This window comes from Schistocerca cancellata, chromosome 8 (genome assembly GCF_023864275.1).
Source record: "Schistocerca cancellata isolate TAMUIC-IGC-003103 chromosome 8, iqSchCanc2.1, whole genome shotgun sequence".
Lineage (NCBI taxonomy): Eukaryota > Metazoa > Arthropoda > Insecta > Orthoptera > Acrididae > Schistocerca > Schistocerca cancellata.
Window position 1 is genome coordinate 462,695,250 of NC_064633.1, and position 20,082 is coordinate 462,715,331.

At 44.1% G+C, this 20,082-nt stretch overlaps 1 protein-coding gene across 1 annotated transcript in view; it reads right to left on the reverse strand.

Annotated features, from left to right (window-relative positions):
• LOC126095631 (A disintegrin and metalloproteinase with thrombospondin motifs 7-like) overlaps positions 1-9,715 on the reverse strand; it is a gene marked incomplete at its 5' end in the record, with an annotated part of 619,647 nt that extends 609,932 nt beyond the window's left edge. Inside the window, 3 exons of the mRNA XM_049910395.1 lie at positions 7,267-7,524; positions 8,674-8,693; positions 9,700-9,715. Of these exons, the coding sequence (XP_049766352.1) occupies positions 7,267-7,524; positions 8,674-8,693; positions 9,700-9,715 (294 nt within the window). The remainder of the gene's footprint in view (positions 1-7,266; positions 7,525-8,673; positions 8,694-9,699) is intronic.
• Between the last annotated feature and the right edge of the window lie 10,367 nt (positions 9,716-20,082).

Genomic DNA, 20,082 nt, shown 5'->3' on the forward strand with positions numbered 1-20,082 from the left:
GGATTGTTAGACCAGATTAAGTAAAAATGTCTGTCAGATTTCAGTTCTGACAGCACTTCGTCACGACAGTGAAGATTAGATATTTTGTGCAGATAAATTTATTGAAAGTGCATAACCATGTCTCATTCTGACAGAGTATTAGTTCTGTAAATATTAGCAGTTCCATTTTATTGTAATGTATTCACCTATTTTGCTAATCTCCTGACAAATGATCGGGGTAGTGAGTATTATATTCAAATGTTTTTTGTTTTTTTGCTACATTTTCTGATTTGTTCCACACCCACAAGGATCATCTCATTTTCGGGTCTATGGCATGAAAACTGAATCTAATCCAATCTAATCAAATCTCCTGGATCTCGAACCTTCTGACTTCCTCCTGTTTGGTCCAATGAAGGATGCACTCCGTGGGGGGTAGTACGTGGAGGACGTGAAGCCAATTGATGAAGCAAGACGCTGGCTCCGATGTCGACCAGTACACTTGTGTTATGCGTTCATATTGGCCCTCCCAGTAAGGTGGCGTAAGATCATCGTACTGAACAGATATTATATTGAAAATTAAGGTTTTATAGTCAAAAGGAGTGGAGAATATGGAACATTGGACTCCAGAAGAAAACCAGCATGCTTCCAGAAAAAAACGCCCCACGTAGTATGAAGTAAGAACAATGGTCGTAAAAATATCCTGACAGGGATCTGGGACGAGTGTGACACCTTATCAGTAACGATCGGTTAAAACCCGACAGGAAATGCCGTTGTCAGCGAATGCAGGGCCATCTTAGGCTGGTCCTGGGCGAACAGTGCCAACTGAACTGGAAGCAATAGACGTTAAGGATCGGATACCTCGCAGAATAACATCATTCACAGTGGAATATGGAGCCAAACAACGTAGTAATTTGACTGCAGATAAATGGCGGCGTGTAGTGAGGTCCAAAGAGTCTGTCGAGTTCTCCTAGGGCGCAAAGAGACGTTAAACCACTGTGTGTAGAGGACGTAGTTCAGGAAGATATGATTTCATAACACATTTCTGATGTTTTTCATGCCACGACTTGGGCCTACTGAGTCAGGTTGTTGTGGACATGAAATGTCTATTTCATTATGCTCGCCAGCCAGGCATTACCATTTCTTACCCAAATTCATGATCTGTGTGCAGTGTATGGCCCAAAGTGGCGTTTAAACCACACCGTGTAGGGGCTCGTAGTTCAGGGTAGAGGCGATTCCATAACTTTTTTCGGATGTTTTTCGTATCACGATTTGGGTCCACTGAGTCAGGTTACTGTGAAAACGAAATAAGGTGTTTACTTCATCATTGTCGCCAACTAGGTATCCCCTTTCTTCCCCAAATTCATGATTAGTTTTCTGTGGACACTCTCATCATAGAACATGACAACAACTATGTTCACAAGGCTGCACACATACGTTCCTCACGCATCCTATCACACATCGACTGGCCTGTTACATCAATTGATTCTGATTCGCAGAAAATCTGGAACAGCAAGTGAAGCGCAACAATCAAAATCGTCACAAAAACTCTACAGCAGGGACGGCCAACAGTTCAGATCGTGAGCCGTGTCCTGGTACGAGTGCCATAGCGCTCAGCCTCACTGCACACTTGCCCCGCCATCAGGACTGACTGCCTGAGAGCAAGAAGGGGCAAGACGGAGAATGCGAACGTACCGCATTTTGATGGCAGTGCAGGTGCACTGCATATGACTTGGTTTTATATTTCAGATTTCGTAACAACATGGATCACAATTGAAACAAATTTTCAGTACTATTTAAATATTTTTAGCCTACTGAAGACATAATATAATTTTTGTCTGCTTTAGATTGTCGGCATACTGACAGATACGGACAATTTCGCAGATTCTTCACACTCAGTTTACTATGTAATCGTGGGTTTCTTAGTTTAATGGTCGTAAAAAGGTCTTTTACCCAAATGTGTCGATCGAAATATTATACTACTTTAGCAACCTCACGGTAGAGACATGGCGACTCGACGTCAAGAAAGCAACATAGACAACCTGGTCAGTTTCAACGTAAAAATTAAAATGGAATCATCTTGCAGGTCGATCAATTACATCTGCACTTGCACAGGGTCACATGCAGCTGAAACTGCAAACGGACTGTAAAACAGATCGAAAACAGGTGTAAGATTGGTAGTGTCACGAAAACATTTAGGAAACTATCCTTGTAATTCATTCAAGGCCTCAATGAATTCTTAAAACCTTGCATTTTCTTTAATGCCAGTGAGCGTAGAGAACTGTAATGTGTTTGTCAGAATGTGTCACTTTAACAACGCAGTTTTCTTTCTAAATGCATTCTCATCAATTCAAAAAGAAAATGTTTCTCACGTTGCAATGTCTTGCTGTGGGCACTTCATTTAAAATTTGAGATTTGCAATCTATCCCAGATGTTCTAATTTTCGTTCCTCCACTCCTTTTGCTTCATAAATTCAACAATACCGAGTTCTAAATCGAAAATTTGTTCCAGGAATGTTCCTTGACTTAACCATCATACTTTGCTATAAAAGTCTCCGTACTCCTCGTTCAGTTACATCACAAACTATTGCAACTGACAATGGAATAATGTATCCGACTTCCGAAATTACTATTCATTTCATCAATTTCTTGACGTGTTCGATATCTGTAAATTTTGCACAGAGTGCTTCTTGATGTACAGAACAACGAATCTCGCTCCTGAGTGTTGTAAGTTTTTGCTCTATCGTTGTCAACTAAATTTTTAAATTCTTTCTGCATGGTATTGTAATATCGTTTGTAGTATCCGTTGCTTATACGACTGCATAATATACACTGAGAATTCTCATTCCTCTCTTCTGTCATTCCCATTCATTTTTGGAGGCTTGTGACGACAGACCGCAAGACGGTCTCTTTTTGTGCAAACAGTCGCTGGACCTGTGAATGTCCTTCATAGCACAAATAAAACTGCGTTAACACCACGATTCTGTCGGCTTGAAGACAGTTGTGCTGAGCGAAGTATGCGACACCACAACACTAAATGAAATATCGCGCTTTATCGGGTACTTCCATGAAGAAACCTAAAAGAACCGAAACAGGCCGAGCCTTGGCTGGCTCGCGGTCCACACACCATGCCACCGTGAAATTTGGCACGCTGTAGCCGGTTCTGCTCTATGGGATCTAATCATAATGACTGGCTTCACCTGGTTGGGGTATACCAGAAAAAAAAAGTGTACTCTATTCTTCGCCGAACTGAGGTATTTATCGAGGCTACAGACTGTGTAAGTAGCTTGTTCGTATGTTGACAGCGCTATAGACTGTGTTAATATCGCCGACAGCGCTCTGCGCCCTCGGCAAGAAATTTTGTGGTTGGACGGACTAGCAGTTAGCGAGTGGATAGGGAAATGTATGGACATGATATTCTTATTGGAGACTCTGTGTTGGTACGACATGCAATGTAAAGTGGGATGGAGTGATGGTTTCTAAGAAAATAAGCAGCGAAATGTATGATGATGGATGTTTGGTTGATAATGCTTGGGCAGCGGAATTATTGACAACTATACAATTTTTGGAACTGGATGTCACGTGAATAAGGTAAAATTTTCTAAATACGTTGTTTGCTCTTCAACAAAATCTTTCTTTCGCTAACCATATGCCTCCTAGTAGTTAGTGTCTATAGTAGTTGGACTCTTTTTATTTAGCTGGCTGTAGTCGTGTTATGAAGACTTTCTGTGGAGTAAGAGACTTATGAAAAAGAATGGGGTTTCAGCTGTTGGGATTCGTGATTGAAATAAGTTTAGGCAATTAACAAGAGTTGGAGGTCGTTTCACATTTCTTCAATTTCATATTTTTTGGATTAGTGTTATTGTTAGAATTTCTTGAAAAACAGGACCATTCTTTTGTTGTTAATTATTGCAAGTCGTGTTGTCAATGTATAGCAGTCAGATTGCGTTGGGCTTGTATATTATGGATGGTAAATGAATAGGTTACGTTTGAGTTGTCTTTGTCAGGAAAAATTTGGTGGGTCCGTGTTAAAAAAAACCAACAACAACAAACTATTTAAAGACGCAGTTTCAAGCGCCAAACAGTATTAGTTTGATGCCGCTTGTGGATGACCAATTTTTGGTATTGGGTTACGCAATAACAGCAGTGTAAAGTGGCTGAAATGAGTTGTTTACTGTTAAATTTATTTTTGCATTTTTTGTATTTCTGTGAGTCCTATTAGCGTGAACACTTGACGTTGGTAAAAAAAAGGTCTTAATGAAAAGAACTATTGCCGTCTGCATATCAAAAGATAAATCAGCAGTAGATCATACCTTGGGACCCTGGAACCACCAAATTCGGTTCTTCGATGCCATAGTTTTTTCAGCATGCCATCATTACTGTGCTAAAATGTACAGAGGCCATAGAAATTCAAAACTCAATAAAAGCACTAACAGAAAGAAGGGCTGAAAGTAGACAAACTGTGGTCCTGGTGCTAATCAAAGCAAACAACGCCAATTCTTTTGAAATACATGCTCCATTATACACATCGGCCAGGGTTCGTCATCTTCGGCAGCTGTTGGATGACATCGCAACCCGACTGTTGCGAGGTTACGAATGAATAGTTCGGATAGCTGAGACTGTTTGATTTTAAAAATTAACTAACTTCGTCTTTACAGTCTCTAGGGATGTCACCTGAACTAGAAAAGGAACGTTAGTTACAGAAACATGCCCTAGATCACGGCCTGAAGCCCATAACAGAAACGACCAAGGATATCAATTCAGTTTGATGAGGCGCCTTCAGCTGTTAGAATTCACTGTAAATATTGATAAATAACTGATCGAAGAAGTTGTTTAGAATATGTAAATCTATTCAGTGCCATCCATGTACGAAGGGGTCGGCGAAAAAAGTGCTAACCGACAAGAGTGCTATGTTGAATTACTGTACGTTTCATGGTTGTCAGATTCAAAGGTAAGAACATAAATACGGTCAGACAAAAGAATTTATACGGGGTGTCCCAGGAGGAATGGACAGTATACAGGGATACGACAAGAACGACCGTCTGAAGCAAAAAAAGGCCTAGTAAACATGGGCTATAAATTGTACAGTGTTATCTTAATTGCTATGAGCCCTTCTTCATCTTCGATATTGTGAAACAAATCTCCTCTAATGCAAAATCGCTTTCCATATTTTGGGATGAGGTAGTATGGGCGGAAACAAGAAAAAAATAGTCTAGTGAACAAGGATTCAAAAGTGAATACCTGAAGAGTTATGAACACTTGTTTATCTTCGCTATTGTGAAACACATTTCTTCTGCTGAACAGGTACTCATAGCTCTTAAGATATGCGTTTTAGACCTTACTTTTATTACATTTTTTTGCTTCGAATCATCTTTTCTGTCATGTTTCTTAACAGCGACCATTATTCGTGGGACGCCCTATATACACTACTGGCCATTAAAATTGCTACGCCAAGAATAATTCATTGGACAAATATATTTTACTAGAACTGACATGTGATTACATTTTCATGCAATTTGGTTGCATAGATCCTGAGAAATCAGTACCCAGAACAACCACCTCTGGCCGTAATAAAGGGCTTGATAAGCCTGGGCATTGAGTCAAACAGGGCTTGGATGGCGTGTACAGGTACAGCTGCCCATGCAGCTTCAACACGATACCACAGACCATCAAGAGTAGTGACTGGCGTATTGTGACGAGCCAGTTGCTCGGCCACCATTGCCCACATGCTTTAAATTGGTGAGAGATCTGGAGAGTGTGCTGGCCAGGGCAACAGTCGAACATTTTCTGTATCCAGAAAGGCCCGTACAGGACCTGCAACATGCTGTCGTGCATTATCCTGCTGAAATGTAGGGTACCGCAGGGATCGAATGAAGGGTAGAACCACGGGTCGTAACACATCTGAAATGTAACGTCCACTGTTCAAAGTGCCGTCAATGCGAACAAGAGGTGACCGAGACATGTAACCAATGGCACCCCATACCATCACGCTGGGTGATACGCCAGTATAGCGATGACGAATACACGCTTCTAATGTGAGTTGACCGCGATGTCGCCAAACACGGAAGCGACCATCATGATGCTGTAAACAGAACCTGGATTCATCCGAAAAAATGACGTTTTGCCATTCGTGCACCCAGGTTCGTCGCTGAGTACACCATCGCAGGCGCTCCTGTCTGTGATGCAGCGTCAAGGGTAACCGCAGCCATGGTCTCCGAGTTGATAGTCCATGCTGCTGCAAACGTCGTCGAACTGTTCGTGCAGATGGTTGTTGTCTTGCAAACGTCCCCATCTGTTGATTCAGGGATCGAGACATGGGTGCACGATCCGTTACAGCCATGCGGATAAGATGCCTGTCATCTCGTCTGCTAGTGATCCGTTGGGATCCAGCATGGCGCTCCGTATTACCCTCCTGAACCCACCGATTCCATATTCTGCTAACAGTCATTGGATCTCGACCAACGCGAGCAGCAATGTCGCGATACGATAAACCGCAATCGCGATAGGCTACAATCCGACCTTTATCAAAGTCGGACACGTGATGGTATGCATTTTTCCTGCTTACACGAGGCATCACAACAACGGTTCACCAGGCAAAGCCGGTCAACTGCTGTTTGTGTATGAGAAATCGGTTGGAAACTTTCCTCATGTCAGCATGTTGTAGGTGTCGCCACCGGCGCCAACCTTGTGTGAATGCTCTGAAAAGCTAATCATTTGCATATCACAGCATCTTCTTCCTGTCGGTTAATTTTCGCGTCTGTAACACGTCATCTTCGTGGTGTAGTAATTTTAATGGCCAGTAGTGTAGTACCGTAGATAGCGGTTTCTAGCAATACAAATGGTACCATTTGTTACCTGCATGTGGTGCGCTGGAAAACACGACAGATACCGTTATCAGACAAGTCCCTTCTAAATTGAGGATTAGCACTTTCTTCGACCACTTCATGTTTAACACACTAATCTTTTTTACCGGCAGTCAGATGAGACGTTAAGTCTTACTCACCACGTGGATGTCAATGGTCATAGCGCTCTTCGGACTCTGTTTAATGAATTAAACGTTATTAAGAGGGAAGATTTTAAAAAATAAAAAATAAAAATCTTGCGCCGCTTTCCTCCATACTGTTATCTGTTAGTTCAGAAAACTATTAGGTTGAAGAAATAAAGATTACTGCGATTGAGGTTATCGGCTCTTTGGCGGCAGGTCGTAAAGGGTAACAGAGCGATTTCATTTACGACCGCCTCGCTAATTATATTAGTGCAGAGATGAGCGAGGAGAAAAAGCGTGGCGAACCTCCTCCGGGCCAGGGTCAGGGCTCCTGTGGTGGCGGGCAGCGACGGCGCCGGTGCTGCCGCCCACCGGCCGCTCGTAGAACTGCGCCAGGCGGAACGAGCGGAAGCTGCCGTCCGCGTGCACCAGCCGCGGAACCACCAACTCGAAGTCGGCCGGCTCGCGCGTATGCCGACCTGCGGAAGCGGCTGCAGGCCTCAGTCGCCGGGAGCTCTCTGCGGCTGTCGGAACTACATTTTTAGCACAAACTAGGCATACTATCTAGGATATCGTTTAGCTTGTCAAAAAAGTTAACTAAATAGTGGACGAACAGCGTACACGACGAACACAAAAAAAGAAAAAATTATCAATTTGCAAGTAGGACTCGCGCTCGGAGGGTTTCGTACAAATTTTATGTACACAGACTGTTCATCCACCCCGAGAGTTGAGGATGTCGAAGATTTTTGCCTGCTATCGATGTTGTACATTGAGCAAGCTGTAAAGGAAACAAAAGAAAAATTCGGAGTGGGTATTAAAATCCATGGAGAAGAAATAAAAACTTTGTGGTTCGCCGATAACATTGTAATTCTGTCAGAGACAGCAAAGGACCTGGAAGAGCAGTTGAACGGAATGGACAGAAAGGAGGATATAAGATTAACATCAACAAAAGCAAAAGGAGGATACTGGAATGTAGTCGAATTAAATGGGGTGATGCTGAGGGAATTAGATTGGGAAATGAGACACTTAAAGTAGTAAGGGACTTTTGCTATTTGGGGAGCAAAATAACTTATGATGGTCGAAGTAGAGAGGATATAAAATGTAGACTGGCAATGGCAAGGAATGCATTTCTGAAGAAGAGAAATTTGTTAACATCGAGTATAGATTTAAGTTCAAAAGGGTTCAAAGGGCTCTGAGCTCTATGGGACTTATCATCTGAGATTATCAGTCCCCTAGAACTTAGAACTACTTAAACCTAACTAACCTAAGGACATCACAGACATCCATGCCCGAGGCAGGATTCGAATGTGCGACTGTAGCGGTCGCGCGGTTCCAGACTGAAGCGCCTAGAAGCGCTCGGCCACCACGGCCGGCTGGATTTAAGTGTCAGGAAGTCGTTTCTGAAAATATTTGTATGGAGTGTAGGCATGTATGGAAGTGAAACATGGACGATAAATACTTTGACAAGAAGAGAATAGAAGCTTTCGAAATGTGGTGCTATAGAAGAAAGCTGAAGATTAGATGGGTAGATCACATAACTAACGAGGAGGTATTGAATAGAATTGGGGAGAAGAGGAGTTTGTGGCACAACTTGACAAGAAGAAGGGACCGGTTGGTAGGACATGTTCTGAGGCATCAAGGGATCACAAATTCAGCATCGGAGGGCAGCGTGGAGGGTAAAAATCGTAGAGGGAGACCACGAGATGAATACATCAGATTCAGAAGGATGTAGGCTGCAGTAGGTACTGGGAGATGAAGGAGCTTGCACAGGATAGAGTAGCATGGAGAGCTGCATCAAACCAGTCTCCAGACTGAAGAGCACAACAACAACAATCGACGTTGATACTGGCTAGATACCGGTCCCGAAAAAAAACGAGGGTGATTTGAAAAGTTCTTTGAATCATCGCGAGAGATCAGCGCTAACGGAACGAGTTGTTCATGTGATTATTCATTGGACTGTTGCCCGGAAACACATGCCACATCAGTGCTCTTGGAAGACAGCTGTGGCGGTGACGTGGTTCTGTTGTCGTTCCCGCGTAGTGATTTGCGAAGATGGAAAAAATCGAGATTCGAACAGTGATTAAGAACTTCGTAAAGACAGGTATGAAAGCAAAGGACATTCATGCTGATCTCCAGAATACGCTGGGGGACTCTGCTCCTTCTTATTCAACTGGTGCCAAGTGGACAACTGAACTTAAATTTGGTCGGGAGAGCTTAGATAATAATCCGCGCAGTGGTCGGCCAACATGTGTCACTACTCCAGAAATCATTACAAAAGTGCACAAAATGGTCATAGAGAATCGCCGATTGAAAGTGCGTGAAATTGCCCACGCTTACCAGATGTCATCTGAAAGGGTATATCACATTTTAACTGAAGAATTAGAAATGAAAAAATTATCTGCAAGATGGGTGCCGCGACTCTTGAGGCTGGATCAAAAACGCATGAGAATGGACATATCGAAACAATGTTTGGCCAGTTTTAGAAGAAACTAACAAGATTTTTTGCGCCGGTTTGCGACCACATATGAAGCTTTGTTGCACTACTATAGCCCAGAGACAAAACAACAGTCAAAGCAGTGGAAACAAGCTGATTCTCCACCATCAAAGAAAGCAAAGACAATTCCTTCGGCGGGAAAGGTCATGGCATCAGTGTTCTGGGATGAGAAAGGGGTTCTTTTTGTAGACTATCCTCCCACTGGGCAAGCAACTACTGGAGAATATTAAGCTAACCTCCTGGACAAATTGTAACAAAAAATACGCGAAAAAAGGCCAGGTTTAGCAAGGAAGAAAGTCATCTTCCATCAAAACTATGCGCCCCCGCACACACGTGCCGTCGCCATGGCAAAATTACACAAACCAATGTATGAATTGTTGCCACACCTGACATGGCTCCATCAGAATTCCATCTCTTCCAAAAACTGAAAATTTTTCTTGGTGGACGAAGATTCATGTCAAACGAAGAATTGACAGCCGGAGTTGACAACTATTTTGCAGATCTGGAGGAAACCCATTTTCGAGATGGGATCAAGGCACTGGAACATCGTTGGATGACGTACATGACTTACATTAATCTACAAGGAGACTACAGTGAAAAATAAAAAAAGTTTCAGTGACGTAAGTACACTTTTTCTATTCCGTTCAGAGAACTTTTCAAACTACCATCGTGTTAAGCTTTAAATCTGGTACAAATGACAAAAGAAGAGTTTTTTCGTGTGATACAAATTTAAAATTTAAAAGAAATCCTAGTTTTATCTTTACTTGCACTGCCAAATCTCGTTTCTTGCCAAATTTCTTGATTCTAGGTCAACGGTAAATACGCTATAGGTTTCGATGAGTGAGTTTGCGAGGATAAAAATATGTTACATGAATGGCCGTTTCTTTGGATTGCACTGACTTAGAAGATTAAATATTTTTACACCACCACGAGCCGCTACACCATAGTATGTGACATAAATTTCAACTTATTTCGTCTACCTGTTCCTGAGAAAAAAGGTTTTTTTGGCTGTCGTACAGACAAATAGAGTGACAACAATGCGACCCTAAAAGGGTTCCGTTCTTACCGACTGAGGCACAAAAACCTAAAAAGAAATTCATTGTATCGATTTAATTAGGAAAAGTACATATCTGAACAAGTTGCTCGTTCCTTTCCTAAAAATAAATCCATAAAAATAAAATACAGCACAATGAAAGATTAGGCTATATACACTACTGGCCATTGAAATTGATACACGAAGAAGAAATGCAGATGATAAACGGGTATTCATTGGACAAATGTATTATACTACAACTGACATGTGATTACATTTTCACAATTTGGGTGCATAGATCCTGAGAAATCAGTACCCAGAACAACCACCTCTGGCCGTAATAACGGCTTTGATAAGCCTGGGCATTGAGTCAAACAGAGCTTGGATGGCGTGTACAGGTACAGCTGCCCATGCAGCTTCAACACGATACCACAGACCATCAAGAGTAGTGACTGGCGTATTGTGACGAGCCAGTTGCTCGGCCACCATTGCCCACATGTTTTAAATTGGTGAGAGATCTGGAGAATGTGCTGGTCAGGGCGACAGTCGAACATTTTCTGTATCCAGAAAGGCCCGTACAGGACCTGCAACATGCGGTCGTGCATTATCTTGCTGAAATGTAGGGTTTCGCCGGGATCGAATGAAGGGTAGAGCCACGGGTCGTAACCCATCTGAAATGTAACGTTCACTGTTCAAAGTGCCGTCAATGCGAACAAGAGGTGACCGAGACGTGTAACCAATGGCACCCCATACCATCACGCCGGGTGATAGGCCAGTATGGCGATGACCAATACACGCTTCCAATGTGCGTTCACCGCAATGTCGACAAACACGGATGCGACTATCATGATGCTGTAAACAGAACCTGGATTCATCTGAAAAAATGACGTTTTGTCATTCGTGCACCCAGGTTCGTCGTTGAGTACACCATCGCAGGCGCTCCTGTTTGTGATGCAGCGTCAAAGGTAACCGCAGCCATGGTCTCCGAGCTGATAGTCCATGCTGCTGCAAACGTCGTCGAACTGTTCGTGCAGATGGTTGTTATCTTGTAAACGTCTGCATCTGTTGACTCAAGGATCGAGAAGTGGCTGCACGATCCGTTACAGCCATGCGGATAAGATGCCTGTCATCTCGACTGTTAGTGATACGAGCCCGTTGGGATCCAACACGGCGTTCCGTATTACCCTCCTGAACCCACCGATTCCATATTCTGCTAACAGTCATTGGATCTCGACCAACGCGAGCAGCAATGTCGCGATACGATAAACCGCAATCGCGATAGGCTACAATCCGACCTTTATCAAAGTCGGAAACGTGATGGTACGCATTTCTCCTCCTTACACGAGGCATCACAACAACGTTTCACAAGGCAACACCGGTCAACTGCTGTTTGTGTATGAGAAATCGGCTGGAAACTTTCCTCATGTCAGCACGTTGTAGGTGTCGCCACCGGCGCCAGCCTTGTGCGAATGCTCTGAAAAGCTAATCATTTGCATATCACAGCATCTTCTTCCTGTCGGTTAAATTTCGCGACTGTAGCACGTCATCTTCGTGGTGTAGCAATTTTAATGGCCAGTAGTGTAAAAAATTATGGGACCTAACAGCTATGGTCATCAGTCCCTTAGAACTTAGAACTACTTAAACCTAACTAACCTAAGGACATCACACAACACCACCAGTCCGCCGCTCGTGGTCTCGCGGTAGCGTTCTCGCTTCCCGAGCACGGGGTCCCGGGTTCGATTCCCGGCGGGGTCAGGGATTTTCACCTGCCTCGAGATGACTGGGTGTTTGTGTTGTCCTCATCATTTCATCATCATCCAGGAAAGTGGCGAAATTGGACTGAGCAAAGGTTGGGAAATTGTACGGGCGCTGATAACCACGCAGTTGAGCGCCCCACAAACCAAACATCATCTCATCACACAACACCCAGAGAAAATCCCCGTCCCCGCCGGGAATCGAACCCGGGAGCCCGGGCGTGGGAAGCGAGAACGCTACCTCACGACCACGAGGGGCTACGTTGAACAGCATCCATAATATCCCCATATCGTCTTCACGTATCGAGTGCTCGTACTGAATATGAACGCTAGGTAGAGATCCTGTCTCCCGTAACATTCGAAATACTCCGCCAATGGTTCGTGCATTCGGAATCCTCCAAGTTGGATATCGTACGCGATATTCGTTAACTGCAGCCGTAGCATTACCATCACATTTGCCATAAATATACCCCATATCGGCGTATTTCTCTGTCGTAAATTTGAAACGCTTCTCTATTTCATAAATCATCTACAAACTACAACAGTTATTATGTGGTTTCACTTAAATACACTGTTGTTATTATGTTCTTTCACTGAACAATACAGAAAACTAACTCGTTTTAAGGTTATGAAACGACTGAAACAACTCACTAACGGTTTCCAACAATGGGATAAACGTTTCTGCATTCTTAATGGAAAGTAAACAAATTTACTTGTATAATAATCTTTGCTTCTCTGGAAGTTCTGGAGGGCTACTGCAGATACATGCCTGGGATATGTTTTATTAGATTCACCAGATCAATAATAAGAAAATAGAAATCGTGCCGTACTTTAACCACGTACAGTTCTGCGATGGCTTCGTACTAGCGGAGTTGCAAAATTTCAGGACAAATCTTTTATTAGCCGGAACTCCGTAACTAAACATTTGCGGACTTCTGATCATATGAACTTTTTTCTTTAGTTTTACTTGTAGAGTAACATATTAAAATATTTGCGTATCTTCGTGAATCATCTGTGTATTTTGTCACGTAGAAGAAGGTGTAATTAGATAAATGACGAACACTAACTTCACTTAACGAAGGCTTATTCAGCACTTGCACATACAAGAGCGCGGAGCGAACTGCCTCTGGCCAGAACACATACGGTATATATATAGTTACAGACCATTTCAGTACAATGATTCATGACATCTGTGGATGCTCCTAGAAAGTGCCATCACCACCCCCCCCCCCCTCCCCATATATAACTGTGTACTAATTGCTTTTCCTGATGCAGGTGCCGGCCACTGTGGCCGAGCGACTCTAGGCGCTTTAGTCTGGAACTGTGCTGCTGCTACGGTCGCAGGTTCGAATCCTGCCTCGGGCATGGATGAGTGTGATGCCCTTAGGTTAGTTAGGTTTAAGTAGTTCTAAGTCTAGGGGACTGATGACCTCAGATGTTAATTCCCATAGTGTTTAGAGCCATTTGAACCATTTTTGATGAAGGTGATATCGATTTGTGAGAAGAATGACATGAATCCAATTACACCCTGCAACAACGAAACGTTATGAGTACCTGGGATCATGAACGACCTCACAGTGGTACAACAATGAGAGAGATTCGAAATTATTTCACAGATTTAATATGGCTGCACCACCCAAACCGGCGGTATTACCTTAGGATACCTGCCTGAAACTTCCCGCGAAAGACAGACTACGCTAAGGAAGACCAAGAAGAACAGCAGACACATGTGCGGAAGTTGCAGTATTAATGGAACGTTAGCCGAAAAAGTCGCTACAAAAGCGATCACGAAAAACAAACCTCCAATTAACGACTTTACGGCGGCATATGCGAACAGACTTAAGCCTAAAACAGTTTGGGAATGAATTGAGTTACCAGAACTTGGAGAATCGACGTGAAGCATGTGCGCGGATACAGGAGTAGTCCGACAATTCCCAAACGTGGAAAATTTATGTTCTCAGAGGAATGTGCCATGTACCGTAGTGCAAAAGGGAGTAAGGAAGAATTTGAAATGAACCTGCCCCAAACCGTGATATGGGCTACAGTGTGTGTCACGCGTTTTATTGGTCCATATTCCTTTGAAAATCCCGAAACTCATGCTACCATGCCAGAGAATCAGGGAACGTATCTCTCCATGCTGCGTGACTGATTTGTACCGAAACTGGAAAGTTTGGGACTTCTTGGTCATATCTGGTTCCAACAAGACGGAGCGCCAGCGCATTTTGCAATGTGTGTAAGGAATACCTTGCCTATGACCTCGAAGATGCTTTTCGACAGCAATGCTGCGGCGAATGTCGTATTGCACCTGGAGGCGAATAATTTTGTGCCATGAAAATGATGGATTGAACACAGATCACCTGGAGTAAACGGTGGTAATCCGATGGTACACCCTCCTCTCATCAGATCCATGCTGTTGAAAGAATATGTCCCATTATCGCAGTTAGAACTGGTTGCGACAAACGAAACAAAACCGACTATTTTGACAGTAGCGCACAACAGAGCGTTTTCTTCCTCGCAGTCGGTTTTGACACAAAACCTGTGCATTATTGTTTAAAGAAATATGTTGTCTATGTCCCTTTGAATATGTACTTAATAGAGTATTTTTTATTTTTGCTATCAACATATCACTAGTCACAAGGTGTTCATTTTAACTGAAGTATCTCGAAAACTACACATCAGAACAAAAAAAGTTATGATTCCGATTTGTTTGTCTCGGAGGTGGATATCCAATGATATCATACTCGGCCCCTCACCCCACCCCGTGCGTGAGTGGTGAGGGGCAACTTCTAAGTATTCAATGGGAACTCCCGTTTTTTATTGCAGATTACGATTCTACGGCAAAATCTACATACGTCTTGACTGAACCATTTTCTTCGTTTCCCTACAGATCGCTCTGTAATAAGAGAAATAGAAATGGGTACATAATTGTCTTTTCCTCATGATATTCAGTGTCCCTTGAATATACAGTGGCACGTGGGACCCCACCTCCACGCTGCGAGGGTTGTACAGGCCCGTATTTCATAACTTCTAATTGGAGACCCCATTCGCAACGTTGTAGTCCAACATATCGAACAGGGGACCACCCGACGTGCCACTGTGTCCGTGGCTCGAGGCGAACGCAACTCCACTTTTCCAATTAGAGCAAGCGCTCAAACGAAGGACCGCCCAATTCAGTACACATAGCGATCCGCTTCTGAAACGACCGAACACAGTTCAGAAGCATATCTGCGGGAATGTTAGCACAGGTCTTTCTGATGCAGTCGACCATGTCTTCACAGTCTGTTGGCACTTGTTAGTACACTTTGTCTTTTGAATATCCTCCCAGAAGGAAATCCGGCGACGTCAAACCCAACGGCATAGCGGGCCAATTAACAGGGCCACCTCTGTCGATCCGCCGACGAGTGTAAACACTGTCTAATACCTCCCGTGCTTCAATTGCGGAATGCAAGGGGCAGCCGACATGCTGAAACCGCATGCGTTGTCGAACGTCCAGGGAAACATCGTACAGTTGTACTGGAAGTTCCTGTTCCAAAAACGTTCGATATTTGCGTCCATCCAATGTGCCGCCGATAAAATACGGGCCAATGAGTTTATTCCCAATGATGCCACACCATACGTTAGCTAACCGAAGACGTTGATGGTCAACTTCCCGTAGCCAGTGACGATTATTTACACCCAATAATGCATGGTATGCTGGTTAAAGCTACCATGCTTTGTTGGTTGCTTGGTTGATTTGGAGGAGGGGGCCAAACAGCGAGGTCATCGGTCCCATCGGATTAGGGACGGATGGGTAAGGAAGTCGGCTATGTTCTTTCAAGGAACCATCCTGGCATTTGCCTGAAGCGATTTAAGGAAATCATGATGGGGCCGGACGAGGGTTTGAACCGCCGTCCTCCTGAATACGAGTCCAGTGGGCAAATCACTGCGCGACCTCGTTTGGTACCATGGTTTGTGAATGTAGACTCATAGGAAAATATTACCTCGGCAAAGAACGTCGGGTTTGTTTGCATTTGTTGACGTGCCCATTCACAAAACGCAACCCGGTTATAAAAATCGACGCCATGATGCAGTGACACATGTTATTGATAATACTTATGTCGATGCAGTATTGTGACAATACTACCTACGGACATACTGGATGGAATAGCGGTGTAATTGCTGGGCGCATGTCCGTTGGGTTGTGGCGCACTGTAGCTATTACATTTATTTCGTTAGCTTCTCATGTAACACGTTGGTATCGTTTCCTTCATCGGTCTGTAAGCTGCAATCAGACATAAAGCCGTTCACAACCTTGTAAAAGAACGAACGAGAGCGAACTTTCTCTGGAAAACGCTCGGCATACAAGGTATCCGCATCCTCAACATCTGTCCTTCATTCTCTGTAAATGGTAAGTATATATGTGTGCAGGAAAGAGACACTGCGCAAGTACTGTAATGTTTAAAGCCGCTATCTGTTTCACATCTGCACGATACGTGAGCTCCGGTCGCATTCTACGTCGTAATTCGCTATACGGCCACGGTGGCTCGTTGAGTAGTCCCCTGTTGGTATGTCGGAGGAATACAATATTAGGAATGGGAATGGGGTTTCCAATTGAAGTTATGATACACTAGCCTGTCCTACCCTCACAGCATGGAGGTGGGATCCCACATGCATTGCATTTCCAAGTGCCAATGAGTAGCATGTCGTGAATTACGATTGCGTATCTATTTCTATTCCTCCGATTACAGTGCCACCTATTGCGAAATGAAGAAAATGTTTCAGACAAAAGGTATGTAGATTTTGCCTTACAATCGTAATCTGCAATAAAATATGGGGATTGCCATTGAAGATTTCAAAGTTACTCCCCCACCACCCACGTACCGGGTTTTGTGGCGGGTCAAGTGAGGTATAGTTGGATGTTCCCCTCTGAGACAAACTGGAATTATAACTTTGTTATCCGATGTGTCGTTTTCGAAATATTTCAATGCCTTCAGATAAAATGAACACCCTACATATATTCGTCAAAACGTTTGTGAGCGTCCTGTAAACACCTGAATTAAATCAATAAAATGGTTTTTTAAATTTTTGTTATAATGCTTTCCTTCTATATATTACATATATATTTAGATGTTGTATACATTAAAATTATATAGGTTACTGTCCATCCAAATGTTCATTAGAGCACATGTAAAATTTTAAGTAAATGTACACTCCTGGAAATTGAAATAAGAACACCGTGAATTCATTGTCCCAGGAAGGGGAAACTTTATTGACACATTCCTGGGGTCAGATACATCACATGATCACACTGACAGAACCACAGGCACATAGACACAGGCAACAGAGCATGCACAATGTCGGCACTAGTACAGTGTATATCCACCTTTCGCAGCAATGCAGGCTGCTATTCTCCCATGGAGACGATCGTAGAGATGCTGGATGTAGTCCTGTGGAACGGCTTGCCATGCCATTTCCACCTGGCGCCTCAGTTGGACCAGCGTTCGTGCTGGACGTGCAGACCGCGTGAGACGACGCTTCATCCAGTCCCAAACATGCTCAATGGGGGACAGATCCGGAGATCTTGCTGGCCAGGGTAGTTGACTTACACCTTCTAGAGCACGTTGGGTGGCATGGGATACATGCGGACGTGCATTGTCCTGTTGGAACAGCAAGTTCCCTTGCCGGTCTAGGAATGGTAGAACGATGGGTTCGATGACGGTTTGGATGTACCGTGCACTATTCAGTGTCCCCTCGACGATTACCAGTGGTGTACGGCCAGTGTAGGAGATCGCTCCCCACACCATGATGCCGGGTGTTGGCCCTGTGTGCCTCGGTCGTATGCAGTCCTGATTGTGGCGCTCACCTGCACGGCGCCAAACACGCATTCGACCATCATTGGCACCAAGGCAGAAGCGACTCTCATCGCTGAAGACCACACGTCTCCATTCGTCCCTCCATTCACGCCTGTCGCGACACCACTGGAGGCGGGCTGCACGATGTTGGGGCGTGAGCGGAAGACGGCCTAACGGTGTGCGGGACCGTAGCCCAGCATCATGGAGACGGTTGCGAATGGTCCTCGCCGATACCCCAGGAGCAACAGTGTCCTAATTTGCTGGGAAGTGGCGGTGCGGTCCCCTACGGCACTGCGTAGGATCCTACGGTCTTGGCGTGCATCCGTGCGTCGCTGCGGTCCGGTCCCAGGTCGACGGGCACGTGCACCTTCCGCCGACCACTGGCGAAGACATCGATGTACTGTGGAGACCTCACGCCCCACGTGTTGAGCAATTCGGCGGTACGTCCACCCGGCCTCCCGCATGCCCACTATACGCCCTCGCTCAAAGTCCGTCAACTGCACATACGGTTCACGTCCACGCTGTCGCGGCATGCTACCAGTGTTAAAGACTGCGATGGAGCTCCGTATGCCACGGCAAACTGGCTGACACTGACGGCGGCGGTGCACAAATGCTGCGCAGCTAGCGCCATTCGACGGCCAACACCGCGGTTCCTGGTGTGTCCGCTGTGCCGTGCGTGTGATCATTGCTTGTACAGCCCTCTCGCAGTGTCCGGAGCAAGTATGGTGGGTCTGACACACCGGTATCAATGTGTTCTTTTTTCCATTTCCAGGAGTGTATTAAGAACTTTTCGAGGTATTTGGAACAATTTTCCCTCTTATATATTAGATATACATTATAAATATTAAAATTTGTATCCTATGTACATCCAAATGTTTATTAGAGTACCTCATAAAAATTAGAATTAAATCAGTCAGATTTTTAGTAATAATGTTTCCCCTTCGTACTTTACGTATTTATTTCCATATAATGTATATTAAAAAATAGCTGTATGTAAAAGCAAGAGCGTAATTTCATGCAATCTTGTGTCAAAATTTCAATTCACTCGACCGATCACTTTTTGAGTTTTACGAACGCTAACGTGTGCAAGCTGAGTTTCTGTACATATGTAAAGATTGTATGTATGCATGCCTGCACAGATATATGTATTACGCTGTCTGTCCAAAAAGATCTAAGAGTCCTTTTCTTCCTGGCATACAAGTGGGGACAGCACAGTAACTACGATGGTAGCTTGAACTAAAAATTGTAAACAAAAGACTTGCATTGGACTGTGAGGTGTGAGCAGGCAGTGTTAAGCAGTGAACATGCAACCTAGTGTGTCAACGTTGTTGAGTCACAAAACGCAATGGAGCAGCACCTCTAAATCAACTCCAGGATGTTTTGCGGAAGAGAAAAGTACGACGAAACGACAACGAGCAGAAATTCAGATGATGGGGCAACGCTTTGACGATATAACCTACATTCCAACCCATCTGACGCGCTGGTTGAACAAGATCCTGAAGAATGATTTTTCTGGTAGTTTCACATGGTTGCAAAGTGTGCGGCAGCGTTCATAGTAGGATATTAAAAACACACCGTCAGGCAGTAACTGTAATTTATTTATTACCTTTTATGTCAATTAATAGTTAAAGGAATGCCATTTACTAATGAGTAAGTCATTGTCCATTGCGTGGATTACTTTTTGAATATGATTCCTGTCAAATGATGCCCCCTCTGCACAACACATTAATCTAGGCGGCATTGGAAGCTTTGCGTAACTATGCTAACGTATTCCCTGGGACATTGTCAACGGCAGTTCTGATGCGATCCTTCAACTCAGGAATGGTGGCACAACATGTTCGGAACATTTCTTGCTTCAGGTAGCCCCAAAGGAAAAAGTCTGCACATGAAAGGTCACCTCAATGAGGCGGCCAGGAAATGTCACCAAAACGGGAAATTACTCTACCCGGAAACGTCTGTCCACGAAATCCATGCAAATTCTGGTCGCCATTCCTGATTTGAATAATTGCA